Consider the following 22,013-nt stretch of genomic DNA (forward strand, 5'->3'; position numbering starts at 1 on the left):
GATGTTGTAAATAACAAATGAAACACAATTGTGGCAAAAAGGAGAGAAAAAGAGAGAGGGGGGAGGGGGAGAGAGGGGGAGAAGGCACAGCAATAGTGGAAACAGATGCATGTCATATTACAATAATGATAGGTGTGAAATTATCAAATGCACTCTATGATGATATTGTGGGTGTTGAGAAGAGTCTCATGCATATTAATATGGAGTTGTCCAAAGGCATGATCACAGCAAGCTGCAACCAGGACCAAGACGACGATCAGGGTGAGCAGGGGTATAGTATCAGTGCAGCCACAACACAAGCACAACCAAAGGTATGGACACAGCGCCAGCACAGTTATCACCACGATCAGGTACAGCCGGGGTTGCGGCCAGAATCCAGGAAATCTAGAAAACAAGAGAGCACGAATGCTCCGGAGAGGCAATGGGATAAGCGTAGTGCAGTTCAACAGAACCAAGGTGGTGAGCACTAAAAAGGATAAGCACTCAATGAGGATCCTAGAGTCACTAATCAGCAATTACGACTTAAATACAAATGCCAGAGAGCAGTAATAGAAAGAATGACAGAGAGTGGAAGCAAAGCCAGAAAGAAGAGAGGAAGCACAGCCAGAAAGACGATCGCAGACTATACTATACTAAAAATATCAAATTTTTTTCATGTCCCAAAAAAGGCTAAAAACGACCTATTATAGGTTGTAGAGGTGCATCATATTATACAAAGTCGAAACAAAGCCAAAAAAGTCATAATTTGGCATGTCGAAAAAATGGCGAAAAATCGCATACTATACAATGGCAAAAATGTCAAAATTTGACATGTCCCAAAAATAGCTAAAAACTACTTGTTATAGTTTGTAGATACGCATTATAGTATACAAAGTTGAAACAAAGGCCAAAAAAGGCCAAAAACGTCATATTTTGGCATGTTGAAAAAATGGCGAAAAAATCATACTATACTATGGCAAAAATGTCAAATTTTGACATGTACCCAAAATAGTTAAAAATGACAGATTATAGCTTGTAAAGACGCGTCACAGTATACCAAGTGGAAACAAAGGCCAAAGAAGGCCAAAAACTTCATAATTAAGCATGTTGAAAAAATGACGAAAAATCGCATACTATACTATCCATCCCTTTTCTATTGTTTATTCAGGGTCGGGTCATGGGGGCAGCAGCCTAAGAAGGGAAGCCCAGACTTCCCTCTCTCTGGCCACTTCATCCAGCTCTTCCCAGGGGATCCCGAGGCATTTCCAGGTCAGCTGGGAGACACAGTCTCTCCAGCGTGTCCTGGGTCTTCCCCAGGGTCTCCTACTGGTGGGACATGCCCTAAACACCTCACCAGGGAGGCTTCCTGGAGGCATCCTAATTAGATACCCGAGCCACCTCATCTGGCTCTACTCAACGCGGAGGAGCAGGGGCTCTACTCCGAGCTCCTCCCGGATGACCGAGCTTCTCACATGAGGAAACTCATTTCGGCCGCTTGTACCCACAATCTTGTTCTTTCAGTCACTCCTCAAAGCTCGTGACCATAGGTGAGGGTAGGAACGAAGATCGACTGGTAAAAACGGCGGACCCTCCTCTCCAGAACCCCTGAGTAGACCTTACCAGGGAGGCTGAGGAGTGCGATCCCCCTATAGTTGGAACACATCCTTCGGTCGCCCTTCTTGAAAAAAGCGACCGCCACCCCGGTCTGCCAGTCCAGAGGCACTGCCCCCGATGTCCATGCAATGCTGCAGAGTCATGTCAACCATGACAGCCCCAAAACATCCAGGGCCTTAAGGAACTCTGGGCAGATCTCATCCACCCCCGGGGCCCTGCCACCAAGAGGAGCTTTTTGACCACCTTGGCAACCTCAGCCCCAGAGATGGGAGAGCCCACTCCTGAGTCCCCAGGCCCTGCTTCCTCACCTGAGGGCATGTCAATGGGATTGAGGAGGTCTTAGAAGTATTCCTTCCACCGATCCATTAGTCCTGAGTCGAGGTCAGCTGCGCACCGTCCCCACTATACACAGTGTTGACAGAGCACTGCTTCCCCCTCCTGAGACGCCAGATGGTGGTCCAGAACCTCTTCAAAGCCGTCCGGAAGTCGTTCTAGCTGCACTCCGCTTGGCCCGATAGGACTCCTTCTTCAGCTTGTCGGCATCCCTCACCACTGGTGTCCACACCAACAGGTTCAGGTGTTGCCGTCACGACAGGCACCGACCACCTTACGGCCACAGCACTGATCAGCCACCTCAACAACACGGCACGGAACATGGCCCTCTTGGACTCAATGTCCCCCACCTCCCTCTGGACATGGTCGTAGCTCTCTCGGAGGTGGGAGTTGAACTCCTTCTGACGGGAGACTCTGCCAGACGTTCCCAGCAGACCCTCACAATGCGTTTGGGTCTGCCAGGTCTGACCGGCGTCCTTCCCCACCATCAGAGCTAACTCACCACCAGGTGGTGATCGGTTGACAGCTCAGCTGCCTCTCTTCTTCACCTGAGTTTTTGTCCCAAACATGGCTGAAAATGACATACTATAGCTTGTAGAGACGCATCATAGTATACAAAGTGGAAACAAAGGCCAAGAAATGGCCAAAAATCGCATACTATAGAATGGCGACAAAATATGACGTCACAAAAAAACGCTGGAAAGCACTTACATTAGTGTGCAAAGACATGTCATAGCGGAGAAAGTTGCAAAAATGGCCAAAAACACCACGATATAGCATGTCGAAAAAACACTGAAAACACCAGTGCTATAGTATGGTAAAAAACGTCAAAATATGGCATGTCCCTAAAACAGCTGAAAACTGTATAAAATAGCATGCTGAGACACGCCATAGCATAGAATGTCGCAAATTGGCCCAAAACACCATAAGAATATCATGATTCTTTAAAACACAATCTATACAAAGACATTCTTATGATTTTTTACAATCTACTATACTTTAACAATATCTTTCACAACATATTTTATTATGGCATTTTAAGATTTTTTTTAACAACATACTGTGCTCTGACTTTTTATTCATTTTTGAAATTAATCTCTACTTTGACATTTTTATCATTTTTAGGAGGACATAATACAATACAATACATTTTTCTTTTCATATAGACTATACTATGGTATATTTTTTATTACTTCCTATACCATGACCTTTTTTTTAACGGTCTACATTGTGACTTCTTATGACATACTGTATTTTGAAGTTTTTATGACTTTTTTATTAGATGTTATACTATTTTTTTTACATACTACAACATGACATTTTTATGATTTTACATGACACTCTTGACAATTTTTATTAGACCTTTTTAGAACAGATTATACTATAATTTGCATTTATTTATTTATTTAGTTTCTTATAAAATATACTGTACCATATTTGCGACTTGCTAAATAAAGACTTATTTTTGTTATTTTTTGTAATTGTATACTATGATGCTTTTTTGAATAATTTTTTGGGGGGACTTTTATTGTCTTTAATCGACAGGACAGTTTGAGTGTGCAGCGAAGGGTCAAGGCCCAGAATCAAACCTGCGGCTGCTGCGGCGAGGATACTACCTCTACATATGGGGTGCTCTCTATCCACCTCTTGCTTAAAGTGACAATACAGGGAAAAAAATGCCAAACACAATCTGAAAGGGATGAACTCAAACATATGCTGCATATTAATGACCTTTTGTGTGATATACCACAATCTAAGAGACAATTCTGATTCTAATTGAGTTCCCCGGACAGATGATGTCTCTGCACCCGACTCCTTTAAGCTCCACATCTTTTTGTTTGTGTTTGTGTGCCTTGTCAGGTTTGTGGGAGGAGGCGGAGATCCAACATATCAGATCGCCTCCAGGAGCTGACCTTGGGACAAAAACTTTGTTTGGCACAGAGAGAAGTAGCAGAGACACGACAGGACCAGGATGAACTCAAACAAAGATATGAGAGAATTCAGGACAACTACAAGGTTACAACACATTCTTCACCCCCCCCCCCATGCACACTTACTTATACAATGGATCTTCGCCTCCACCCACTTTTTTCTCTTTGATTCTGCTTGTCTTTCCAGGCCTCCCTGCAAGAAGCAGAATTTCGTCTTGCAGAAATCAGAAAGGCTAAAAACGAGTTTGAACGAAGATTTCTCAAACCTATGAAGGACAATAGGTTGGACATGAAGGAGCCAGAGAAGTTGCTCCAGTACATCAAAGACAAGTCAATGGTAAAAAATAGTTCTGTCTAATGACATCAACAGGTGCAATGTAGCAATAAAAATGACCAAAATTTAAATGGTTCTAATGAACTTCTCATAGTTCAAACATGTTTTACAATTTGCTTTCATATAATACGGAAGCCCTGAGGGGCAAGCGAGAAAATTTCATTTTCTGGTGGTCCTTTTTCTAAGTAAAAAATATTCTGTGTTTTGAATGCTGAAACAGTTGAATGCTCCCCCTGCTGGAGACTACTGGTAACTACTACTGTTGATGTTAGATTTTGCATTTTGAATTTTGAAGATAAAACATAAGACAACACAAACGCAGTGCACTGTAACTACTGCTGCAAATTTTGGACTTAAAATGGACCACCAGAAAAAAAAAGAATTCTCGCTTCCCCCACAGGGTTTCTGTAATATAAGGTGTTTTTTAAGTATGTTTTTTGTCATCTACAGTATTGATGCAACCTCAGCCCCACAATCTTCATCTTCCTCTCTTTGCCCACATTATCTGCTCTGTCCAAAAACTCCAACAGGCCACCAAATTGGAGAATTATAATCTGAAAAACCAGGCACTGAAGGCCCACATGAAGAAGCTCCAGCAGCAGCTTCACCAGAAAAAAGAGATGGGAAAAGCAGAGCACGAGGTAGTAAGTGAAAGTGTGAGGGTATACATCCAGAACTGCAAAGAACGTTGGGAAAGTAGACTGTGTAGTTTGTCAGTTAGACTGTTAAGCAAGAGAACAGAGAATCATAGCCAATCCTTAAAACTCTCTCTTTTTGCATTATTTATTTTAGGATATTTTCCAGGAGTACAGCGAGCAGAGAATTGACAAAAACCTGGAGGAACTTCAAGTCCACAATTTGAAAGTTCAACGTGTCCTCAGTTCACAGAAGGTTAGTCATTATAAATGTGCATGTAAGAGAACTGTCTCCATATAATTTAGAGTAGATGTATGAAACCACTTTTGCTTGTAAAGCTTGACCCCAGTTTAAGCTTTTTAAATATATGTGTGTGTATACATATGTGTCAACAGGAGAAGCTGCAGTGTGTGACGCAAGAGTCCAAGGAGCTGAGCAACGAAATCTCCAACAGGAAGCAGATGCTGGCAAAAATCGAGGAGGAGATACAGCGTGCTGAGGAGGTTTGTCATTAGTCCAAAAATTACTTCAACTTTAAGGACGCAACTTTAAGTAATTCCTCCAGTGATTTGTCATTTCATGTTTGCCAAAGAGTAGCAGAGTATTTTGCATTAAAGTATGGAGGTTGCAAAAGTCAGATAACACTCAACTTCACCTCCTCTCTTTCTTTTTTAAAGCATACTTATCTCCTGCTCTTTAAACTAATTCCTTTGTGTGCTTTATCCCTTCTACTTCCTTTTCTCTCTCCTCAGGAGCATTTAAAGGCAGAGGCCCTCAACCAACATCTGCGCCGTCAAATTACAAATTATCAGGCTCCTGATGTTACTGAGTACATGTGTGCCAAGGACAAACACAAGAAGCTGCAGCAGAGCATTCACATTTGGGAGCGGAAGGTCGGGATCACTGCGGTAAATCACATTAGTTCCCCAAACACAACCAGCTCCACTTTTATCATATAATACAAGCCTGCATCCAGCTGAAGACAGTGTCCAAAACTACAAACTCTCCCCTCTCTGTTTTCCAGATGGCCTTGAAGACCCACACTAAAGTCTGGAGCACACATAGAGCCACTCTTGCCCCTGCACGCAGAGCTGAGGCTGGAACACGATCTGGAGAGCATCAAGTCCCAGTAAAACTCTCCCATACATAGCAGACCACAGCAGATAGAGAGACAGACTCAAAAAGCCTACTGGATTTAGAAAAAAACAACAACCAAAAACAATAATGTGCAGTGGAAAGGAAACTTAAACTACGATTGCAAATGCCCAGTTTCACAGTCAGTGCTGTTACACGCACATGAACAACCTGTTTCTGAGGCTTACCACAGTTATGATATGTTCTCAGATACGTTTACATGAGCACAGACAAATCATGTTATTCATATTCTGCATATACATGCCAGTTCTTTCAGATCACACCAGATAGCATATTTGTGTTTCCCATAAATGGAATCTAGTGTTCACCTGCTCAAATACATAAACAAGATACTCCAAAAACCCAATCATGAACAGTTTATTCATGTCCATGTTAGATACATCCAACAAGTAATGATTTTTCACAAATCGATACGATACTTTGTAACGCTTGTTGAGAAATGTAGAGAGAAAACAGTGTACTGTAGCCTTGAAGCTTGAATTCTTATCATGTCTCAGTTTTTTTTTCACTCATTCACTGTGTCCTTGGGAGATTTTTACCATGCAGCATTATGAAGAATAAAATTTATAGTAAATGTTAAGCCTAGCTCCATCCAGCCCTGTTAACTGATTGTTTATATATTAAAAATAATATGATTCATAAAACTAAATTGTCTGCTGAACCATCACTATGGTGTACTTATGCCATAGAAATTATGTAGTTTATGCTCTCTTGATGTTGGCTATTTTAACAGTTCTTTAAATAACCAGAAAATCTTGAGGCATTTGAACTTCGTGTTTGTAATAAAAGCTTTCTCTTAAAAATGCCAAGATAAGGAGAATAGAATATTATGAATCAGGCTTTTTTTTTCAGGTTGAATTGCACAATCTCAAAATAATTATCTTCTATTTTTTAAAATAACTTAAGGAATGCCTCTCTCACTGATATCATGCACATCACTCGTACATCTACATCTACATCTAATCAAATGACAACTTAAATTCTTTTTTCAAGGTAAACCAAAAAGATACTTTTATGATAATACACTGGGTCATTGTTTTCTATGTGTTCCACTCCAGAAAATGTTAAATTCTTTTCAACATTTGAAGAACCCTGATCATGTAACATGTTTTATGTTGCAATAAACGTTTGGGCAAGATTGGCCTTAATCCTAAGTAACTGATGTCAGTTCATGATTTTTTTTTTTAATTAAATTTTTGTCATTGTTAAAGTGGTCTTATATTTCATTCCTAGCAGCATTAAGTACTAACTTCCCTTAAGCCATAGAGTGCCTGATATTTATTAACATATTTTTAACTGTGATGATTATGTTGGTGTACGTTTGCATGTAGCAGTTTACACATACTCACAAACCCCCTGCTGTGCGCCACTGTATTGGAGTTTTCTGCCGGGAGCAAGCAGGTCACGTAGATGGGACTGCACGTTGCTAAAAGGAGGTCTCCACTGATAGACGGTACCTGGCCTTCTTGGAGTCTCTGGCCGGTGTTCTGGAGGGGGGGGGCAGCCGCAGACTCAATAGTTCTTCTGGGGGACTTAAATGCTCACAGGGGCAACGATGGAGAAACCTGGATCCGACCCGAGTGATGTTTTGTTACTGGACTTCTGTGCTTGTCATGGATCATCCATAATGAACACCATGTTTAAGCATTGGGACGTTCATAAGTGTGATTGGTACCAGAGCTTCATTGGCAAAAGATCTCTTTCAGTCTCAAGTTCTGGCAAACCGTGAGACGTCTCCAGAAGAGGAAGCAGGGCCTGTCTCAGGCTGTGATTATCAGAGGGGGAGAACTACTGATCTGGACTGTTGAGCGGTGGAAGTAACACTTTGAGGAACCCCTGAACCCGGCCATCAGGTCCTCCATGGAGAAGGCAGAGTCTGAAAACTCTGGTGAACCCTCTTCCATTTCCTTGGTAGAGGTTGCTGAGGTAGTCAAAAAACTCCTCTGTGGCAAGGCGCCAGGTGTGGATTCGATTTGCTGAGATGCTGAAGGCTCTGGACATTTTTGGACAATTTCACATGGAGGTTGGGTAAGGTGCCTGTGGAGTGGCAAATCAGGGTGGTGGTTCCCATTTTTAAAAAAGGGGACCAGAGGGTGTGCTCCAGTTATCACACTGCTCAGCCTCCCTGAGAAAGTTTACTCTAGGTTGCTGGAAAGGATGCTCCGACCAATCATCGAACCTCGGATTCAGGAGGAACAATGCGGGTTCCGTCCAGTTTGTGGAACAGTGGACCACTTCTATACCCTTGCGAGGCTGCTGAAGCAGTCGTGGGAGTTAACCCATCCAGTCTGCGAGTGTTTTGTGGACTTGGAGAAGGCTTATGATGGTGTCCCTCAAAGAGTCCTGTGGGGTGTACTCAGGAAATACGGGGTGCCAGGGTCGTTGCTATGAGCCATCCAGTCCCCATATAACCAAAGTTAGATCTGTGTCTAAGTACTCGGTGTAAAATCAAACAAGTTTCCGGTGGGTGTTGGCCTCCGCTAAAGGTGTGTCACTTGTCACAGATCCTGTTATGATGCGCAGCTGGCAGAAGGAAGGGTCCCGGTTTACAGATCTCAGAATTACATCTCTGCTCTTTGCAGATGATGTGGCTCTGTTGGCCTCATCACACCGTGACCTCCAGCATGCACTGGGGTGGTTTGCTGCCAAGTATGAAGCAGTCAGGATGAGAGTCAGAACCTCCTAATATGGGGCCATGGTTCTGTGGCCAAATGCAGTGGATTGCCCTTTCTGGGTAGGAAGAGAGTTGCTGCCCCAAGCGAAGGAGTTCAAGTATCTCGGGGTCTTGTTTACGAGTGAGGCTAGAATGAAGCGTGACATGGACAGACGGTTTGATGCGACATCTACACTGATGTGCAAGTTGCACATTGACTGTTGTGCCGAAGAAGGAGCTAAACTGGAAGGCACAGCTTTCAATTTACCAGGCCGTCTACGTTTCCACCCTCACCTATGGTCATGAGCCCTGGGTAGGGACCGAAAAATGAGATTGCAGGTAGAAGTGGCTGAAATGAGTTTCCTCCGGAGGGCAGCTGGGCTGAGCCTTAGAGATAGAGTGAGGAGCTCAGATATCAGGGAGAAGCTCAGAGTAGAGCCGCTGCTACTTCACGTTGAAGGGGCCAGCTGAGGTGGTTTAGGCGTCTGATCAGGATGCCAGCAGTGTTCTGGGCACGTCCAACTGGTGAGAGGCCCTGTGGCCAACCCCGAACACACTGGGGAGATTATATATCTCATCTGGCTTGGTAATGCAAGGGGTCCCCTGGGAGAAGCTAGAAAGTGTTGCTAGAGTGCTTTACTCAGCCTGCTGATATAAGTGGACAGCGATGGATGGATGGATGGATGGATGGAGTGTTTCACTGTGGTATTCCTACTTTTACCAAAGGAAAATGATCTGAATACTTCTGCCACCATTGATTATAAATGCAGTTGAAGTTACTCAATATGAAAAGAAGGGGGAAAAAAAATCCACCCCAGACTCGACAAACTATTTCCTTTATTAGAAAGAAATTCCTCGAGGTATAAGCCCTCAAAGAACCCTACACGGTATGATGTTACATGTCATATATACAGTTATTTACATCAAAGTGCAATGTCACAATGGGTAAGATGTTTATTTATTATCCATTCTGTCATATAACTGTTTGGAAAATGGCATTGTTACTTATTCATGTGTCTTCTTCCTGCACTGCATTTTCTTAAAAGAAAAAAATAAACAAACACAGCACCTGACATGAAAATGCAACAGTATAGAATGTCTGAAGTTCCTCTAAAACATCTTCAAAGGCACTTTCACAAGTACATACTACAGATGTACAGAACACCACAAAGTAGCTTAAAGCCTACAGACAGCATCACTGAGTCCTACTGTTTATGTTAACATAGTGACAAAAGCACACCTTTATATTTTTACAACTGGCTTCATACTGTATCTCTGGACATCTTATTCTACATCATTTGTTCTAAGTCATTTCTACCCAGAAACGCAACAAAAATGATTATAAAAATAATGAAAGTTAGTAATTCAGAAATTAATCATCTTTTTGATTATTTATACACACAATATCTGTCAAGTCAAGTGTAAACCTGCTGTTAGAGCGCATTGCTTATTCAAAACGAAGTCTTTTCTTTGTGTTATTATGTGAGCCAAACACTCCCAGGACATGCACCCAGTTCTGTTATTCCTACAGTGCTGAGGTTATTATGAAACAATGACATGACAAATATACAGCTTTTGGGGGTATTGCGTTTGAAATTATTACTCGATCTGGACATACACAAGCTGTTCATCACTGATTGTGTGAGACTTCTTCCTGTTTTCCACCTGGCATTTAGAGTGTCATTATCCTCAAAGGCGTAGAATCAAAGAAGAGAGTGCCAAAATCAGTCAGAGAGCAATACAAAAACACGTTACTGACATTCTCACCAAAAATAAAACGGACTGTAGGGACACGAAGCAAGCTGCTGTACTTACAGAAGCACAGGAAAGCGGGATTTTAGGAGGCTTTCACACTAACAGTCATTAGGTCCATGGCTACCGGCAGCGCTCCCACATGGCGCTGCCATGAGTCTATACACGAGTCAATATGAAGAATGCCTACTACATCATATGGAGGGTCAGAATCCATGCTTTGAACTTGTACAGTCATGTCTTTGGGTAGATAAAGCCAAGCAAGGCATAAAGAAGCTTCCACACTGTATAATAGCATATGTGTTATATATACTGTAGGCAGGAGATGATTTTTTTCAACACTGCTCTCTATTTATTATACAGATGCAAAGGCATAAGTTATTATTAGGCATATTTTAAGCCTGCATCATGAGTTATTGATGCAAGATTTCAACACTGCATCAAATTCAAACAGAGTTCATATTAAAGTAGTGGTTTTATCCAATAGTCATATCTTATCCCAGGCAATATGGAAATGTGTTAATAAATTTGAGTGAATCCAGCACAGAGGTGATCTTTGTACATTTCTGAGACACAACAGACGGTTTGCCTTGCCAAAAAAAAGTTGCAGACTTTACACGCTAGTAAAGAAAGCACAATGCTATCAGCACTATTATCTATTTAAAAAAGTACCGTTAGTTGTTAAGGGCTCTTCAGGCCCGTAATCAGTCCAACCTTCAAACTGTTTCCATCCAGGCAGTCACAGCACCTTTAGAATATTTAACACGTGAAATCTCTTACATCTCAAAGTCAATAAGGCCTTTCAACCAGTCACCTTCAGTGGCCCTCCTACTTCATAGCAAAACAAAATAAAAAGTTTATGTGTGAGAATGCCACTGTGGTCACTACAGTTCTCACCAAGCTCCATTTTAGGTTCAGTGGTAAACAGAGGAGCTACATGCAGCGTGTTTTGTTCATAAATGTCTGTAAACTAACTAGTACACATTTTCTAAAACCTTGAAGGAAGCCTTTGTGATTTGTTGTTTGAGTTTCTTTTTTAGAAAAAGACATTTCTTAGATAACATTAACCTAGGTATATTAACACTTAACTGTGCACATAGTGAGACTGCACAACTGACAAATCTGTCACACTCCTACATGAGTTTCTCTGATCCTGTCAAAGTCCTCTTTATGATCTTGCTTCATCATTCCACGAGGAAGCATAATTTCCTGTACAGGTCCATATATATTACACGCTCTTAGCTAGTAATTGTTGTTGTGTCTATGAAGACTACACACTGGCATCTTGCAGCCCCCTTGAAGTTGATTGAGGGTTTTTGTTTTACATCCCTGTCAGTTACATGGTGCAGGACTTGTCCAAGGGGTCCTGAGCAGCTGTAGCTGGAGGCTGCGAGGCCTGGCTGGACTTGGGCAGCACCATGGGCTTGGGCCTCAAGGCAGGGGGTTTGAGTTGCACCCCCATGCGGGGCGCTACCAGAGGCTTGAAGGTGCTCATAGTATCACTGGAGGAGCTGGTGCTGCGGCGGATGGGTGGCTCGGTGTTGACGGTGGACCGCAGCATGACGCCGTGGATGGGGCTGAGGGACTCGCTGGAGCTGGCTGGTGTGGGACCTCCACCGCTGCCGGCAGAAGTCTGCCGCTGCTCCAGTGTGTCCAGCACCACGTCAGGGGCGTGCTTGGCTGAGCTCTGCCGCTCCAGCTCACGCAGCTCGTTCAGAGCAGTGTTCATAGTTTCTTCTATGTCCTGCAGGAGACAGAGAGAGGAGTGTAAGCAAAGAGGGGGGTGATACTGAAGGACGATTATAACACCGGAGAAAGAGAGGAGCATTAGACAGTAAGGTTGAGTTAAAAATGAAACTAAAAGAGAAGATAAGAAGGAGAATTTAAACAAGTGAGAATGAAATAAGAGGTGATATGAACAGCAAAGATGTTAGAGATTGAGAAAGTAGAGTACAGTTAGGTAGGAAACTTAAAAACCGATGTTAACAGAGGACCATAGTGACAGTTTTTCGAGAAAACACCAAGCATGCATTATACATGCAGAGAGTTAGAGTATTACTTTGCACCAGCACCTCTCCCTCTGCATGCTAATGTCTCTGGTAGCGAAGGAGATGCAGAGATGACAAGATATGTTCGTCTGAGCATGCTCCCAGTAGGCAGACAGACAGCTCAGCACAGTTTAAAGTGCTCTCTGTGACTTACTTTACTATTCAACTATGTATGTGATAACAAATTAGAGCCACAGCCTTCCAATCAGCAGTGACACAAAATGGATGTCTGCTTTTAAATATAAGGCAAGGATATTTTTTTTATTAGTGTTTCATATTTCGTTGTTTTGCACACAAGCAAGACTACAGTAGAAATACCGCGATGAGTCCCAGTGTCGAGCTATGCTCCCTGCTGTCTGCCTGTGAAGCTAGTCTTTTGCGTGTAATTAGCACACAGACACAGTTGCAGCCAGAGGAAGCAGAAGACAGGGACTGACTATGTTTTTACAGGGCAGGGCAGGGCTTTGATGGTGGAGGGAGCTGCGGTCGGGTCGCCGCTCGTCCCGCGCTGACCTGTGCGATGGTCTCCGGATCCAGGGACTTGCCGCCGTGGTGGTGGTGGGCATCAGTGAAGCCTGTGTACTGGCCTGAAGAGGTAGAGCGGCGGATCGGGGGGCTCTCCATCTTCTTCAGCGACTCGTGGCGGCTGATGTTAGTCAGACTTCCGTGGCCAGTGCGGCGCCGGCGTTCAGGGCTGTCCATGGGCATGTGGTTGCGACTCCGCAGCATGTCTCGTGGACTGAAGTGGCCAAGAACTGGGGAGCCCATCTCCGGGGTGCCTCCATGTCCTCCATGCCCATGCTGGGAGGGATGCACCATGCAGTGAACATCACTCGGGCGGGCAGGCGGCCGTCGAGATGGTGGGTCTGATCTTTTCTTATGCCTGCTGGAACAAAAGAGTGGGGCAGAGAGAGAAAACAACAAAGCAAATTACAACAAAGTCTATTTGGATTAGCTGCTTTGTCTTCAACAATTAAAGCTTTAAATTATTGCATTTATTCAAGGGCTTCATTTGGGTCTCACTCTGTTATCACAGTCACCCTTCAGACATGAAAAGCCTCCAAACTGGATGCACAAGTTCTCTATAATCCAATATGTGGGCACGCATTCTCATCAAACATTTGCCACTGTGGGAAAAAACTATACATCATCAGTGGTGTAAGTTAAAGATGCACTGAATTGGAAATGTTTTAACTTGATCTGCCATGATAATAACTTTTAAAGACGTAATCCATTCTATGCAGGCTCTTCAGAGTAATCATAGAGACCGGCTCCTCTGCCAGCAGCGCGGGGGGTCTCTCTGTTCCTTTCTTTCTCCTCTTGAGTCGTGCACAGTGTCGCTGCAGCACTGGGAGTTAGAAAGCCTACTGTACCCACACCTTTATAATCATGTTAATAGATAGCAATTAATGGATTCATGATTACATACAAAACATACAAAAGAAATATAGATAAAAAATAAGATGATAAAGAAATATAAAACTCAGTTATGAGCCCCATTGTCTGTATATGAATAGATTGTATATTTATATGAAGTATTATTATTATTAGTGTTTTTCTTGTATGTTTTTGAGTTGTTTAAGTTAGAAAACCAAAATAAACAACAGTTGGATTTCATGTGCATAAAAGTTCTGTCTAGTAACATGGAGCACTTTCTGTTTTGAGTTTGAGAAGGTCCTGTAACTCCCTACAATATGGGAGATAATGTAAGTCAATATACAGTCAGTGTTTTATTATGAATACAGTATTGAATTTTCAACCCAAAAAAGCTACAAAAATGTAGTTCTTAAAATGACAGAAAACTGTAACAGGCCAAAACTTAACGGTCCGACTTTTAAAAAATTAGAAATCAGTATCAGCTGTCAAGAAAATTGCATTCGGTTCCTCTCTAGTGTAAGAGAAATCCTAACAGTAGGTAGAGTGGACCTGGCGAGCAGCCAGAAGAGGGAGTTCTGTGTTTTGTCAGAGCAACAAAACTGGCTCCCTGGGAGAAGCTACCGCCTCAGCAGTACAGCTGTCCTCTGTCTGAACCTGGACCAGCACAGCACCATACACACCTGACATGGCACATACATTTGAAACATGGAGGGATGGAGCATGACATGAATGCACGTGTGTAATCAGGCACACACTCCTTCACAGAGATGCGTGTTTGCTGAGTTATGCATGATGTTTCTCCACAGTAACATCTCCTTCCTTGAAGTGGTTCTTTAGCTCCATAAAAGGCCAATAGAGCAGCACATCCTGCTCAGTGTGCCTCTAATAGGCTCTGCTCTGCATATTTATGACTATAAGCGCTACAGTAGCAAGAGCCAGTCTGAGTCAAGAGCTGTAATGTTTAATCAAAGCAGTTATCATCACTTTCAGTCTCACAGCTAGATGACTAAAAAAGATATCTGAGTGTGACTGCTGGCAAAGCACTTGAATTTAATCTAAAGAATTCAATATTATAGTTACCTTATATTTATTGCATGTCATCTCATTTAAAGAAAAAAAGTTTTTTTAGTTGGTAAGACATTTTCTGAAGCGGCAACAACTTGAAATATTAAATCAATAACATCTGAAAGCTGATAGGTGCCAGATTAACCATTTTAATTCTGCATTATTGGTTCTTTGTGATAATGAACACACAGTGAATTACTCATCCTTTAATCACTTCTCAGAGGCAAACAGCTTCATTTGAGAGTTTACGTCTGCCTAATGAAGGCTGTCTCAGCCATTTTCGTTAAGATTTACAGGCAGCTTCATCATTGCGCTAAACAAAAAGCAATAATGAGGACGGATATGAAGGACCGTGAGGGTCTCAAAGAATGTAATTGCAGTTCTTCGCGTACAGCCACTGTATTGCAGTTCATCTCCCTGATCGCATCATTTCATCGCAGACTCGTCTAGATAAACTAGAAAGTCTCAATCTGAACGGAAATGTGTGTTTATGTAAGACTGTGAATCCTGCTCACACACTGCAAAACACTGGGGTGTGAACAAAATAAATATGAATCCATGCGCTCAAAAACAAACAAACTTGAGAGTATTAATAGCTGCTGATGATAATTCAATTAATGAAAAATTAAGACTCATTGGTGAAGCGGTGTGGGCTTGTGTGCCTGGAAAGATTTTTTTTTTTTTCTGACTGCAGTGAGAAATGTGGATTAGTAAACAAGTGCAAGAACCACTGACAACCTGCAGGGGGAGCAGTCTACATTCATAACACCAGCAACCCTCTGGGACCAAAGAGTCTACAACAACAGACACTGCAACTTTCTCTGCAAGCTGTCACCACACTGACACCTGTCACCCCTTATTAATGTGGCCTTAGTTAATAATAATAATGTAAATAACACAGCATTCCAGGAGTTTGTCACCCTCAAAACAGAAAACGGAGCAGCTGTGATACTTAGTATGATGCTGTAAATGTGCATCCTCTCTATTTAAAGAAACACCAACTTAATTGTGTTGTTTACTGACACTCATGATGCCAGACTCGACTAGAGGTCCCATCTGGTGAGTGTGTTGTTGATTGAGAACACCAGGAGAGGAGAAATATCTAAATAAAGCTCAGTATATAAATGATTCAACACATATGAGGATTGTCAGAATGGAAGAGTAGAAAAGTGAGTGGTGGGGATAGACAGAAGATGAATAGAGAGGTGGCGGTCACCTGGGAGGCTGGTGACAGGTAGAGAGTGTTGCAGCAGAGCTTCATTACGGCTGATGTGAAAAAGATGATTCATTCAAATATATTTTCCATTCGCATACAAATACCTGCAGAGGTGTAAATATTGCCTCTAGGATGAATCAACATTTCAACAGTGAGGTAGAGGGGAGCGAGTGTGGCTCTGAATAAAATCGCATTTGTTCATGTGTTTGGCAAGAGCGAGTAACAGGCGCTTCAAGGTCGCTTACTCCACCACCAGAAATGCAGCACTGGAGAGAAGAGCGGGGTGACTAAAATTCTGGCCCATAGCCAGCAGACGCTGCCAAAAAGTCTGAGGTGTGACTGGATATGTGTGTGTCTCGTCTCTGTGTGCCATCCCTCCCTGTGCATGTGTTTATACAGTATGTTCCTGGGTGACCAGCTGATGGCTGCAGGTATTTAATACTCATACTATCATATCATAATAAAAGAGAGTGGAAGAAATCGATTCCTCCAGCAGCCACTAAGCTGACAGAGGTGAGCTGAGGATACAGACTGACAGGAGGAAGCAGCATATGTAACACTGCAGGTCTCTCCTGCTTCATTCAGTCTTGCTCGTGTAACAGGCAAATCAGATTCATGCTGTTAAATTGTTCTCAACGCGAGCTTTTTGCCAGATGGGAAATGTTAAACCACCATACCAGAGGCTTAAAATGATTGTATTTTGAGGAAAAACCATTACAATGGACAGGCGTAAAAATGTGTGTTTCAATGACTTTTTGACGTGGCTACAAATCTGACCACATCAGTTTGGTTTATCAGTTTTTTAAAACTAGCATGGCTCAGTCCAAATCAATCACTACCTGATCAGAATGTGCAAAACATATTTGGACTTATAATGAAAGAAACACTATCTTCTAACTCTAAAATAGCCTAATCAACATTAGTTATGGTTCTAAATGACTATCTATTTATAGGTTTAAAAGGTGGCTACCCTGTATTGGTTTATTTCTGATTTTTTACTGTGGGGGGATTATAAGAGGCCCACAGTAAAACACAACAAGGGCAAAATGATTGCACAAATATGACAATTCTCACACATCTGGCAATGTTAGCTTCCATTGAAGGATAAGCTTGAAAATGACGATTATTTTCAATTGTCCAAGTCCCAGTCTCTCGATGAAAAAAAGAGTTTGTTCATTTTCCAAGTGTCTGGAGTTTGTGTGTGCGTGTTAGTATTCACACCCTGAGCTATTTAAGCATCTTAGATGATGCAACACTGAAGTTGTTCCAGACATGCTGCTGGACGGTTGGTCATTATTGGATTGGCCGTCTTTCATTAGATAAAGCCGATGTGAAGTCCAAGATGTGTTGTGGTCATATATTGGTCACCGTGGAGTCAGGAGGACCGGCACTAATTAACACAGAGGGACGCTTGATTGAAAAAAAAAAAAAAAAAAAAGCGTGCCTTAAAATATCTCCTGCACTGTTGAGTGCAATAAATACCCATATTTATAATGAACACAGTTATTGTAGAATACTGCAATAACCTTTATGCCTTTGGTAAAGATCTTTTTGTCATTTAACATCTTTTCTTTTGGATATCCATTTCATGAAGTGTCTAAAGGTTGCTCGTTATCTGGTCAGCAGCACTGTCTTTAATTTCTCATGCTAATGTTCCCTTTTTAGAACAGCTGTACAGTGCACACAAACACATGACACACATAAATTTTAATACACTAGAGCATTTTTTTTTCTGGGAAAAACTCCAACTGAATTGTGTGAACTGTATGGAGAATGCAAAGACTTTAAATTTCCAGATCCTTTATAGAAACTGTACATGAGATACAGCAGTGCAATAGTTCAGCCATACAGCTGTGTGGGAACTCACCTGGTAATATAGGCCTCAGAGATCCTAGTGTCAGAGGGCGAGCCGATGTCTTTTCCTGAGCATTTATCATCTCCAGCGTGGCCGCTGCTGGCCTCGCTGTCAGCCTTCTGACTCAGAGTGTCTGAGAAGTTGTCATCTCTGGGACACAGAGACGGGGTGACATTGAGACATGAAATGAGCAAGAGGAAGTGACAGAAAAACAGACAGACAAAAAGAGGAGAAATCAGCAAATCAGTCGATCTTTCATGTTTGCACCATTCTACGATGACAGTATTTGATATCAGTTTCCTGTGAGTCAGCATGTCTACACCCCACCCCCCCAAGGTCCAGAGAGTCAGATGAGTCATATTCCTCGGCCTCTCTGTATTTCCGTGATGTATTGTGGTGGTGACACGCACACACATAAACCAGCTGTATGGGTTTCAGTGAGGTGTGTGACTGGATACTGCTTACAGTTGGTGCCTGTCAGGTGGCAGTAATCAGAGCTGCTGAGCTGCACGGCTGCCTCTGATGATGTGTATTATCCGATATAAAACACTGTCACTTATTTAGTGTGTCCACATGAATGCACACAGACAGAGACAGAGCAAGGACGAGCACCTCTCCACAGCAGACGCAGCAGTAAACAAAATTTACAGACAGACACGAGAAAGTTTGAACACCTGGACAATCGAGCCTTGAGATAGACATCCTGTGCTGATGTGGACTCTCAGACGCCTCTCTGAATGCTTTATTTTGGGCTCTTTTATGGGAGAAGTGAAGATCACAACCCTGTGTGCTGTTACACTCCTCAGCCTGCTCTGTTTAAGCAGAGAGCAGGATGTTACTACGCTTGGGGACAACCCGTACAGCTGTAAATTCCCCTGCTCTTTCATTAACTAAGAGGACACCCCATCAGCAGTGCCCCTCCTTGTGAATTATTGATAGAGGCACAGTGACGGGACAACATCAGGGGAAAGAACAGGAGAGGAAGGAGGGGAAGGCATTTTAAATAGCCATTTTGTCGGCCAGCTACTAAGTGATTGGAGTGATTCTTTTCTGTCCTAACGAGACAGTGAATCCAGTCCATTAGGCACCAATAGTCACCATGGAAGAGTGTGTGCTTGTTAGTGCTGAGTATGGGAGACAGTGAAAGAAGGGCTGGTTGAGGAACCTGAAGACTGAGAATGAAAATGAAGTATTCTCCACAGAGCGGGCAATCTATGAAGTAGTTGCTGATATATTTTAGCCAAATTATTTGACCAATCAACACACAGACATTGCTATCTATGGAGGCATGCTGCTAGTGAGGCTAAAAACACAAGTTTTGCTTTAAAGGTTCTGTATGCGACATTCATAACATTAATACAACAGCAAACTACTATTTGCTATATTAAGATAGTGGAGTAATGGCATCCTGAAAAGAGAAAAAAGTCAGGCTACAGCTCTGTGTTGTAATCTAAGCTTCTCTGCATGTTAGTACATGTGTGTATCACACTGGATTTTTTTTCTCGAAAATGTATAGTCTAAAAATTCATAACCTCCCTCAAAAAGAGACTACCTCTTTAAACGTGATCTGAGCAGTTTAAAACAAGATTAATTATCACTTTTTAATTCTGTTATCAGTATGAATAATCTGATGTCGTTCAGCCATAATCTACTCTCATAAGTTTGACATTAATTGGTACATTGATGCATGAGTTGGTCATATCTAAAATTATGCTCATTGAAAATAACTCACATGTCTTGGACCACGATATACTGGTGCGGCACCAGGCCATCGATGCCGTTGTGCCGTCCCTCCCACCAGTCTTCTGACGCCCGCTGATACAGCAGCAGGGAGGCGCCCTTCTTGAAGGACAACTCTCGGGAAGAGCGCCCAACGTAGTCAAACTTGGCAATGGCTTCAATGGGCTCGCCCTCTGTCAACAGAGAAAGGATTAGACAGGTCAGGTATGTCAGACAGGGAAAAGACATTAAATAGAGACAGCTTTTATCGCATGTGCAGACATTTGTAATGACTGATACAAGTGGTGCGGTCCTATGAAATAAAAATCTTAACTTAAAAATATGTTGGCTCTGATGCAGGAGAGTCTAGTCAGGTTTAATACTGGCATGCTTGTGCACGAGGATGCTCATGTGTAACAGTTTGTGCACATGGAGCTCAAGTGTGCTGAGCCAGTTGGGTATTTTGGTTGTAGTCAATAGTAACCCGGCACCACAACACCAGGCCGGGGCAACAACAGGCCCTGAGGAGCTTTAGTCGGATATTTATAGAAGCTGTTGAGAGGAGATCTATATGACTCAGGGGCATGTCACTCTCTGCATGGATCATTAGACTGGGTTGATACCTATTCAATAACTGTACAAGTACAGTCCTTTATCAGTGATGTGGGCAATGAACATGAGGAATACCAGGAAAAGTTATTACAGACAGTTATAACTGGGGGTAGATAGAGCAGTCACATTGTACTTTATTTTGATTTATTTGCACTGCATTTTTTCATCAGTCTTAAAGTTATGTTTATCCCGAAGAAAACATCTGTGTGCTGAACAACTGCTACATTCATCTCTCCTATTCAGAAAGATACACGTCTCGGAGCCAATATGCATGCACTACAGCAACACGGGTCTAAAAATAGCTTTGTTATTCCTCCCTCACTGCTACCTCTGCCCTGCTCCCATCTCACTTTAAGTCAGACAGACCCCCTGGACAGACACAGCCTCACCCTCACACAGGCTCTATACACCGGGAACAGAGTAAATGGCTAAAGCTTGTATCAGCTGTGAAAAGCCATCATGGTATATCTTTCACAGAGGCTTGAAAGTAATTCCCGGAGGAGCAGAGAAGCCACGTGAGAGAGGAAACACAGAGGAGGTTTCTTCAATTCTCTCAGCATCCTATTCCATCTACTTCTATTCCATTTTTCTCCAAACCTTTAACTTGCCACCTTCCTTGCTTCACTTGGTTGTCAGGATTGACAGGGTGGATGTGACGTGGCTCCAATAAAATGTGACAAGCAGGACTTTACTGTCTGAATTAATTGGGCTGCACTGCAGCGGACAAGGGTGTTAATAAAGTTGACAGGACCTTTATCGGTGCAGGGGATTTCTCTTCCTCTTCATTTTCTCCAAGTCTTTCTCTCACTTTGACCTATCCATCCATCTGTCCACCCATTCTCCTCTGGTCTGCAAATGTTTATGCAAGTCACACACACACACACACACCAACTCTGCAATGACGTGGCCGCTGCTGAAAGCACAAATCTTGGTGCGGTAAAGGATCCCCTCTGTCATGTTGTGCAATTATAACTCAGAATCGCTTCAGACCCAACCACCCGAGGTTACACACACACACTCACACTGCGACTGGAGTTAAAGAAATGTTGAACCATGAGAGCTGGAGGCCTGTGGTGTAAGAGATACGAACTGTCAGACGTCTTACACAAGCCAGTGGAGCGGAGTCAGGCTGGATGTTGCTCTACATTCATGTTCATACATAGAAATAGGAGAGCAGGAGCCTTGTGTGTAATATGGTAAGGATCAGTGTAATAGGAGAGGGTATAAAACACTTTTTTCTTCCTTTTTCTCTCCAATTTACCCTTTTTCTTAAAGAATAATATTAACAGCAGGTACTTGCGGCTACAAACAGAGCAGGAGACTCATGCTGGACTTGAAAGGATGAAAGTGGGTTAGATGCAACTATTTATGGGTAAATGGATGACCCTCTGTCCACAGTAAAATACACTACCCTTTACAATATAAAGTATGCCTCAGGCCCTTGACAACAAGGCCACCCTGCTACACTCCTGCAAAGTGATATACAATCAATGTAGCAGTTAGTTCACCTTTGACCTTGTAGCAGATTTACCAGCAGATAGAACATCAATGTATTGATGATGTGCGAGAAGTGCCACTCTAAATCAGGCCGTTAATCTCCAGGCATGACAGCCACGTCAAGTGTGTCCGCCCAGAGCAGAAACATGCGAGAGCAATGACAACATGCTGATATTTATAAAGTATACTTAAACTGTTTTTACTGGCTACTGGTTAACTTATAAGAATGAGACAACC

The 22,013-nt window shown here is 42.6% G+C and overlaps 2 protein-coding genes across 7 annotated transcripts in view; one reads left to right on the forward strand and one right to left on the reverse strand.

The window, feature by feature from the left end:
* Positions 1-6,584, forward strand: part of LOC121950716 (coiled-coil domain-containing protein 113-like) — a 31,616-nt gene extending 25,032 nt beyond the window's left edge. Inside the window, exons 3-9 of the mRNA XM_042496799.1 lie at positions 3,787-3,942; positions 4,045-4,194; positions 4,722-4,832; positions 4,984-5,082; positions 5,223-5,330; positions 5,580-5,735; positions 5,852-6,584. Coding sequence (XP_042352733.1) covers positions 3,787-3,942; positions 4,045-4,194; positions 4,722-4,832; positions 4,984-5,082; positions 5,223-5,330; positions 5,580-5,735; positions 5,852-5,977 — 906 coding nt within the window. The 3' untranslated portion in view covers positions 5,978-6,584. The remainder of the gene's footprint in view (positions 1-3,786; positions 3,943-4,044; positions 4,195-4,721; positions 4,833-4,983; positions 5,083-5,222; positions 5,331-5,579; positions 5,736-5,851) is intronic.
* A 2,871-nt stretch (positions 6,585-9,455) lies between these two features.
* The window catches only part of srgap1a (SLIT-ROBO Rho GTPase activating protein 1a), a 96,774-nt gene continuing 84,216 nt past the window's right edge, over positions 9,456-22,013 (reverse strand). For 2 of the 6 annotated variants that reach the window (XM_042495666.1, XM_042495663.1), the window contains exons 19-22: positions 19,681-19,861; positions 17,961-18,098; positions 12,949-13,318; positions 9,456-12,131 (exon numbers count right to left, since the gene is read on the reverse strand). In XM_042495666.1, the coding sequence (XP_042351600.1) occupies positions 11,724-12,131; positions 12,949-13,318; positions 17,961-18,098; positions 19,681-19,861 (1,097 nt within the window). In that variant the 3' untranslated portion in view covers positions 9,456-11,723. Of the gene's footprint in view, positions 12,132-12,872; positions 13,322-17,960; positions 18,099-19,680; positions 19,862-22,013 lie in introns of all 6 variants that reach the window. The other 4 variants (XM_042495664.1, XM_042495662.1, XM_042495668.1 and 1 more) reach the window with 3 other exon arrangements.

The sequence above is a fragment of the Plectropomus leopardus genome, chromosome 11 (genome assembly GCF_008729295.1).
Source record: "Plectropomus leopardus isolate mb chromosome 11, YSFRI_Pleo_2.0, whole genome shotgun sequence".
Classification (NCBI taxonomy): Eukaryota; Metazoa; Chordata; class Actinopteri; order Perciformes; family Serranidae; genus Plectropomus; species Plectropomus leopardus.